Source organism: Micrasema longulum, unplaced genomic scaffold (genome assembly GCF_059751315.1).
Source record: "Micrasema longulum isolate JH-2025_06_02 unplaced genomic scaffold, ASM5975131v1 h1tg002144l, whole genome shotgun sequence".
Classification (NCBI taxonomy): domain Eukaryota; kingdom Metazoa; phylum Arthropoda; class Insecta; order Trichoptera; family Brachycentridae; genus Micrasema; species Micrasema longulum.
Window position 1 is genome coordinate 1 of NW_028279309.1, and position 9,131 is coordinate 9,131.

A 9,131-nucleotide genomic window follows, 5' to 3' on the forward strand; every position below is an offset into this window, starting at 1 on the left:
ATCTAGGACAGCGTAATGATTTGTATTTTCTTAATAATTACCTAAGACAGCAAAAGCATAGATTGTTTCATATTTTGATATACAGAACCGAGAGTCTCTTTTTGTATTTTTTGTCATTTTATATTATGTATGTCTTAAATTTTAGTTAATAATGTATATATTATTTTTAATAAATTAATTGAAAATTTGAATTAGACGCAGATAAGATTTCGATCAGTTTTATAATAATATATACAAAATAACATTTATTTCATGACTTTTCAAAAACAACAAAATTTCAACATATTTTAGAAGAAAAAATTTAGGTTAATTGATATTTCAACAGAGATAGAAAAAAAATACTGACTAGTATGGAAGTTTATGCATTTCAAAGACATATATAATAATTGTTATCCTAGATTCCTTTCTGAGAAGCGAAATAAAAAAATGCTACAACAAAAGAAGAAGATGAAGGATTAATCAACAGCCCACTGAACAAGGAAGAAGATGAATATTATTTTGATATAAATAAATTAATAAATATAACCAAAAAAATAAAAGTCAAGTGATTTATTTTATGTTTGTTTGAGGTTGTTTCATAACAATATTTTATTGGCTCAGCTAAAAATGTTAAAAACATTTGGAAAATCGAGTTTTTTAAAAATAGTGTGTAACAATTGCGCTGTATTTTCTTCAAAATCACAATTACCTGGCTTAGGGCTTACTAATGTCAAAAAGAAAATAGGCGACGATAATATAAAAATTACTTTAATAGGTCAAGATGAAGGAATATCCATTACAAGTCTAGCAGAAGCAACAAAAATATCTAAACGGCGAGATTTAAAGTTGGTTAAGATTGTCGATTTGGATACCAAAACTTCGAGACCAGTGTACAAGTAAATCCATGTTTACATTTTTATTTCACTTGATTTAATAACGTTGAATGCTGAATACTGTTAGTTTATTGTGTTACTATAGCATACGTGTATGGTTTACTCGCATTATCAACAACACCCAGAAAATGATGCCTACAATGGAGATCAAAATATGAAGACTTGTTTTTATTTTATTATTTGCTTTTACCGGTTACCCGCAATGCCTCTATTTTAGAAGATTGTCATTTATAAAAAAATACACTAAAATACGCAGACCAATTGAAAATAAAATATTTCTTGGATTTTCTTCTTGCCGCTGACGAGAATCGAATCCGCGACTCCAATTTCACAGTTGCCCATCTAACCAACTGCGCAACGGCGCTTGTCTAAAAAACTTTTGTTTCTTAAATTAGTATGCATTCATGAGTTATTTGTTAGTTTAATTACATTAACCAATGCATAAAACAACATTTCACTAATTTTTATCTCCATTCAGGAAAATAAAACTTAATGTTACTATTCTTTCACGTACTTTAGACAAAATATAAATGAGATGATCTTTAAAGAAATTCAATATTTGTGTTTTTTTTATGCAGATTGATGTCCGGCAAAGAATATCATATTGAAGATTTCAAAAGACGTGAAGAAAATCGCGAGGCACGTAAAGAACCATCTATCAAAGGAGAAAAGTTTTTACCTTTGTCTGCTAATATTGCAAAGCATGATTTACAAACTAACCTTAAAAAAATAAGCAAATGGCTTCTAAAGTTATACGAAATAAGAATTGTTATTAATGGCGATGAGAAAACCTCTGAACTCTCTGTAAGTTGACATAATTCTGGGAAAGCATATATCATACACATCATTTGAATTATTAAATCATTTTATATTATTAGGTGTACAAATAAATTTCTACTGTTTTTCATCAAAAATTGGGCATTTGGACACAGAACCTTATGTTTTATTCCAAGTATTGTCCATCGCTTGCCACTACTTTTTCCCATCATTCTGGCAGCATACGGATACCGCCTCGGAAGAATGCTTCATCTTTTGAGGCTATCCACAAATCGACCCAATTTTTGGTATCTCTTCACTCTTTATATGACGCCATGTGCCATCGATCGGAGCAAGTAGTAGTAGAAATATAACGCTACAGAGGAAAAGGAATATGTAAAATAAATTTTTAAAATGGAGGATTGAATTACAGTGCATTTGAATGTTTCATAAGCCTATGTTAATGAGTTAGTGCCTGTCGGTGAACCAAGTAAACGTACAAATTTATTTTGTTAAGAACATTTTGTAACTACCATTAAAATTCTCTCTCATGAATTTTAGTGTTCTTGTATGAAAGTTATTAATCATTTTTCCATTTTCATTTCAGACAGCAGTTTTTGCAGATATTCAAAACGAAATTTCAAAATTTGGTGAAATAAAACAAAAGCATGTAAAGAAAGGAAATATAAAGTTTCAGATTGTACCATTTTTGAAAACTCCAGACAAAACCATTGAAACCTCAAAAAATAATGTCACCTCTAAGAGCGAAAATGAAAACTCTCCCAAATCTGAATCAATAAGCGAAGATGACAGCTCTTCTAAATTTGATTCTGTAGTTGCAGAAAATGACCCTTCTAACTCTGACCGTATGGCGGGTGAAAAATCTCAAAAGTCATTGTGACTAGAGACAAACATAATATCTGCATTTTCAGGACTTCTGGTGTTTTTCCTTCTCACTAAATATGGCTATCTTTACCTTTTTCACCGAAGCAAATAATTCAAATATTATTAATATTCAAAGCATTAACTTTGTGGTCAATCATTTTAATTTGTGCCAGTAGATATTTGTATATAACCACTTACTGACAATTCTATGTCTACCGCTTTCGTCGGGACACCAATTAAACTAACATGCAGTTTCACAAAAATATAAAACCAACGTGCTGATATGACACATCCTATTAGAAGCTATTACCAACACGCAGAGATGAAAAAAAATCTTGATTACAACATTTGGAAAAGAAAGAGAAAGGGGAGGTCTTAGACTTTATTATAGGGTAACCATTACAATGAAACATTGTGTAATGGGCTATGTCGAAAGGTTGATTTGTATATTTCAAATTAATTTATTTTACTAAAATAACATTAAAAATAACAAACTGTTTAAGCCGTTATATTGGGCTAAAATATCAAACCAGGAACCCTTGAGCAACGGTTTGACATTATTAAGGTATAACACTTTACCATAGCAAGAGTATTTGTCTCTTATCATAGTTTCACTGACGTGAAAGATGTCGATCTCCAAAGTGATAATGTTCAGCTGCCCGACTGCTCTTCCAGTCGGCAAACCAGAGACAGGTTGGTTTTGAAAGCCAGGCGGTAAAACAGTCTGTGCTGACGCTGTCAGAGGTAAAAAACATAAATAGAACATAAAACATAAAACAGAACATAAAAATTGATACTCTCTGAAATGGCTGAGTTTTAAAAAAAAACCTCTTATCAGTCTTAAAAAATGGGTCAGTGTGAACTTTAGTGTAGTTAATAATATTAGTAAACGTTAGTGTAATTAGGAATTCCTGGTGAAGAGACGGTTATGTCTTTTCTAACATAGAAAAGTCAGTATGTGGTTATAAACAATTATTTATTGAATTTTTCAATAGTTCATAATGGGCATTTGTGTAAAAGCTTGTCAATTCCCAAATTGTAAATATGTTTGAATAAAATTTTATTTTGTATGTATTAGTAACGTATAAAATTAATATGCCATCCGGTTCGGAACATGACTGTTCCATTGTCAAGGCGCAAAAATAATTTGATTCAAGTAATTTTACTCAAAATAAATACATACCTAAATTACCTAATGTTAAAAATCACAAAGTTGGTGCTTATATAAATTTTATATATAAATTTTAAGTATATGTGCTTCCAAATTTGTGTATTCTGTAAACACATGGGCTTTTAAAAAATTAACAGTGCTGTAATGGCTAAGGCTTGCCCCATGCATGGTGTTTCTGAATTCAATTGTGAGGCTACTAAAATAAAAATATTTGTATTTTTAAGGCTGGGTGTTCTGTGATTCACCACTGTAAATGATTCTCTCGGCCTGTGATAGTGCAAAAAAAAAATATAGTAATGCTGAAACACGCACTGATAAATAATATTTTCCTACTCACCGTATATTGCAAAGTAATTACTACAACTAGGTCTTATGAGTTACCCACTAAATATATATTTTTTATCCTTCACGAATGCTACAAATAGTCCAGTCACGTATTCAAATCATCATAATATGATTGTAACGAATCACTACTTGTCTATTTGTAAAATTCACGGAGAAAGATACAAATATGGGTTTTTGGTGGGTAACTCAAAAATGCTGATTTTTAAGTTACCTAGTTGTATTAATTACCCCAATTTATTATGTTCAATACAAAACAATAATTCTTATTGTTTTGTACTGATCATATATATACATGTATTATATTATTTTTAATAGTTTTTCATACTTTGTTATTTATTTATAGGCATTGTTTTTGAATATATTTTATGTAATTAAGCAAATATGTTTTTTAATCTGCCTCCTATTTAAGAACATATTATTTACTTGGGAGAAAAACTCATAATTAATTTCCATGCTTTTTTTTATTTAAATTATTTATTGACAATTCTTGATGAAATTCCATTGTAATGATGTAATAACTTATATTTTCACACAAGCTATTAATTTTAAAATACCAGTCTGAAGATGCCCATTAGAGGATGAAAGCGCTAATTGGTCAAATAAATTAGTGGAAGTGTACCTAGTATTTTTAAATTAATAACTTATATGTAAATATAAATTATTACATCATTAATTTCAATGCGTTTATTAAGTGGGAGACATTTGAAATTATAGTGGCTTTAAATTATGTTCCCAATATTTATAATGTTCTTTTGTTAATGCATCTTTTGCATCACTATTTCATCTTAAAAAAAAAAAACAGTAAAACATGTACTCTATTTTTTCCTTATAATGATATGTTTTATTTGTTATTTATTAGGGGACACTGTCCATTTATAAAGAAAAACCAGATATATTTTTTATTAAGTCAAATTTACGAATATAAGAGACAAAACAAAAAAACAATGAAGCTTTGATAAAACATTCAACGACATCAAGACAAGATCTGAAGTCTATTTATTTAGTGCTTGTTTAATCATGATAGACTTAAATAAAATAAATACAGATCCTGTCTTAAGTTTACAATATAACAAAAACGGAACATTAGACATTGGTGTGTTATTGGCTTATGACATTGAATGAGTTGTATTTTTTAACTTATGATGCATAAATAATTATAAAATACCAATCATATTAAAATTATTCTTAATTTACAAAATTGAGATCGTAAACATGGGAATATTATTCGATGCATGACATTAAAAAAAAAAACTCCTAGTCAAATTGGGCGAGCTTCTTTACTTGTATTATTTATGCGAGTTTGAGCCGCTTAGTAAACTTGGAATTCTTTTATATAAATTCAGCAGTGTCTTATCATGTAAAATATAAAATCAGTTTTGAAATATGGTAAAATTTCATTTACAAAAAATAATAAAATACATGCTAACATGCTTAAAAATAAAACACAAAACGTAAAGAAAATATATTTGAAATCAGTTAGAAATTTAGAAAAAAATAGAAAAGATATAGTAAAAAAGTTACACAAAGTAAAATAATAATAATAATGAAGGTAAACAAGAAAAAACAGTAAGTATGTAAACAAAAAATGCAGAGACAAGTTGAAAAAATAAATACTGAAAAGTAAATAAAGTGTTACCGCACGGTTATGATTATTCAGGGCATATGTGTTTATGAGGTGCTAATGATGAATTATTATCAAAAAGGATCTAACGGCAGCCTCGGCATTTCAAATAAATAATTGTGAGCTGATTAAGTGCCTCATTAATGGGAATTCCGGAAAATTCTGGTGATATTGTATGACGTACGGATGAATGGGTCAAAAACGTAAAAAATATCACCCAGTTAAACAGGATTTCTTTGAAACGCAGCTTTTTTAAAACGGTGTAGGGTCATATTTTTTACAACTGTAGTTTTCTTGTCTTGTAGAATACGGATGGATACGGATGAACATGCAAGGCACGAAACTGCGTGGATGTGGGGTGGAGTGGAGGCGGGCTGGGGAGGTTTCGTGCATATATGTGTGTGTATCTCCTTGGGAGATTATAATATTAGGTATTATCTATAACTAACTTATACAAAAAAATATTCATTTAAAAATGTGAATTGAACAGGAATGTTGCGTCTCATAAAATGAAATAATACGGACCAAAATGGACACCAAGTCGTTGGAACAATAGGCATAATCCCCCAGTCTACACACGTGCGTTTCCAGAAATTCTCCAGCAGCCTAGTGGACCACATGGTGACGATATCTACCTACTGTCTACAAAAGATTCTCTTCGGACATCTATCTCCCTTTGTTAACCATGGAGTTGATACAGTGCTTTATTTATTTAGTTTTTTATTGCTTAGTTCTTGGCATGAACACTTGACAAACTTACTACTATGCTCTATTTTTTATAAATTTATTGATATCATTCTAACTTTGCTAGAATTCCACTCGTCCATGCGCTTTGTAGCTGCACGATGATTGGTTATCTAGCTTTCATATACCAACTTAAAAATACCTAAATTTTATAAATGGGGTCTAGAATTCCAATCGTCTATGCGCTTAGTAGCTGCAAGACGTGTTGTAATCTTACTCCTTTTTATTATTCATATTATTTTTTTATTTTTTTAGTATCATTAATACACTAAATTTATTTGTCAATCTTTAAAATGTGTAAATGGGGGCTAAATTTCTAACTGTCTATGCGCTCTGTAGCTGCAAGACGTCCTGTAATCTAGCTCCTATCTGTTATAATTTTTTATTGATCTTAATTGAAAACGAGGAACTAGAATCCCAACCGTCCATGCGCTCTGTAGCTGCAAGACGTACTGGGATATTTATTAATTGTACAGCGCCCTTGAGGTGATTTTCACAAAAATGGCGCTATATAAATTATCCAACTATATATATATATATATATTATGGATGAGGATTTGAAGGGCGGAGCGTTTAATTTTTCGCGCGAGGCGAAATGTTTTTATTTAGTTGTTTTTGTTAACATTTTCATACTGCCGAAAAAGGGAAGGGGACGGTTGCTGTTAGGTCATACAAATTTCCAATTGTTCAAGATGTTTAGAAATAGGTAGAATTCTGGACACCCACCAGCGAGGCAGTACATAAATGGCCAGTACTAAAAAACTTAAACTGTATTCTATGGTAAAACCATAAGCCAAATAATGTAACCGAAAAGCCTTGGTTTTACAAAGTGATTCTGAACAAGTTTGAGACATCCTTCATATGCAGAATGCGCATTGGGCACTGCTGCAACGGTTCTCACCTTTTTAGAATCCATGTCCGAGACTCTGCCATTTGCGAATGTCAGCTTGATGAGGAAGATTTAAACCATGTTTTTTTTGGATGCCCCATAAATGATCGTTATCCTGATTTCCTATCCGACCTCTCTAATATTAATATCCCATTCCCTATTCATATTCTAACTCTGTCCCCACCCAATAAACGTCTATTTAAATTATATGTAAATATCTAGTTATAAATGGTGTAAAGCTGTAAATATGTTATATTATTAAATGTACATATTATATTATATACTAACTTGTATAATATATTATATTACTAACACATGTGTAGGGGAACCCGGGGTGGAACGGGGTATGCTCATGCAATCATCAAAACGTCGACAAGTTGATGCGCTGATTTCATCTTGTAATTTATATTTCACAGACATGAAACTGTCAAATATTGACATCTATCGGTTATCACGGATTATTCTTCTTCTTAGTTTTTTATTGGCCTTTTCACCTCCCAACTGGATGTTCTAGCCAGTGTCGAGTTTTAGATTATAAGGGAACCCGGGGTGTAACGAGGTACAGGGGTGGAACGGTAGAGGGGCAGGAGATTCGCTACGTACGACAGAGATGTGTGAACTTCGCGCGCAACAGTCAGTTCACTGCACTGCGCTATATGAAACGGTTGCTGTCAGTGTAGGAGTGCGCTTAGTTTGAAATTCATCGAATGTTTGAGAAAAAGCTCGAAAGTTCTAATATTTGCTCTGTTACACCAAATTAAATATCTATACACCATTCTTCATTAAAAAAATTACATAACATGTTAATTTCAACTTCTTTTTGACTGACCAAAAGTCTAGTGATAACTTAAGATCAACACTTATATCGGCCATAACTCCCGTGTTTTAAAGAACGCTACTGTCGAGGCACAATGAGTGGGGCACAATGGGGTGGTACCCTATTCCACCCTTAAAAATATTTTTAGGTATCCTTTTTCTAATTAATATTATAAATGCAAAAGTGATTTTCTTCGTTTGTTGGTTACGCTTTTATACCTCTTACGTCACTTTTTCAACTGTAGATTGTGCGAAAATATATTTAAAAAACCAGCTGGCACTCCTGGTTTTCAGATGCTGTGTATCAAGCTGTTGATGCATAATGTCATCGTATGTCATACGTTAAGAAATAGAATACCTGGCGGCGTCTTATCGGTACGTAGTGCCATCATCAACACTTTTGAGAGGTATGTTCGGAAAAGACGGGAAAATCCAGAAGCTCTTGTTAATAAAAAGTCAAGAAAGAAAGAATTTCGTCAACTGGTATCCCAGCTGGCAGAAAATAATAATTGCGGCCATAATTTCAACAGAACTTAGGAATGGCGGGAGAAGACTGGATTAAAGGTTTTTTGAAGCGTCACCCTGATTTAAGTCTGAGAAAACCAGAAGCAACATCTGAATCACGCCCTATGGGTTTCAACAGGGTAGCAGTATTGAACTTTTTAAATCTGCTCAATGATATTCTGGTAAACACAAAATGAATGCTACTAGTAATTCTTACCGCCTCAACTTATCGGAATAATTTAGAAGAATGTATTAAAAAGGGAAAAAATATCAAGAATACCAAAGAAGAAAGAATAAGATAAAAACTAATAATAAAACGGAAAAACTCCAAATGAATAAAAACTAAGTCAAAAAAATAATAAATAATCGTAACTGAATCTGACGAAAATTCAGTCAATAAAGACCAGTGTTCTTGTTGCGTTTGCAAAAATTGGGCGCACATGTAGTGTGCGGATTAATTCTTTATTCTCGTTAGTGAACTGTGCCAATAATTATTATATTATTAGCACATATCACAGATAAGAAATA

At 31.5% G+C, this 9,131-nt stretch overlaps 1 protein-coding gene and 1 long non-coding RNA gene across 2 annotated transcripts; one reads left to right on the forward strand and one right to left on the reverse strand.

The window, feature by feature from the left end:
* Nucleotides 1-484: 484 nt before the first annotated feature.
* Nucleotides 485-2,873, forward strand: LOC148272943 (uncharacterized). Its single transcript, XM_088239359.1, has 3 exons — nucleotides 485-875; nucleotides 1,451-1,676; nucleotides 2,236-2,873. The coding sequence occupies exons 1-3, from the start codon at nucleotides 607-609 to the stop codon at nucleotides 2,527-2,529; spliced, it is 789 nt and encodes a 262-aa protein (XP_088095485.1). The 5' UTR covers nucleotides 485-606; the 3' UTR covers nucleotides 2,530-2,873.
* LOC148272944 (uncharacterized) lies at nucleotides 1,723-8,902 on the reverse strand. The gene is made up of 2 exons (XR_015824722.1): nucleotides 7,597-8,902; nucleotides 1,723-2,004 (listed from the first exon to the last, which is right to left on the reverse strand). It is a non-coding gene; the product is annotated as an uncharacterized LOC148272944 (long non-coding RNA).
* Between the last annotated feature and the right edge of the window lie 229 nt (nucleotides 8,903-9,131).

Bases quoted from the DNA above. Each gene is read 5' to 3' on its own strand.
- LOC148272943 (XM_088239359.1), top strand. From the start codon at position 607: ATGTTAAAAACATTTGGAAAATCGAGTTTTTTAAAAATAGTGTGTAAC. The intron at 876-1,450 runs GTAAATCCATGT...TTTTTTATGCAG, and splicing joins ACTTCGAGACCAGTGTACAA to ATTGATGTCCGGCAAAGAAT. The intron at 1,677-2,235 runs GTAAGTTGACAT...TTTTCATTTCAG, and splicing joins AGAAAACCTCTGAACTCTCT to ACAGCAGTTTTTGCAGATAT.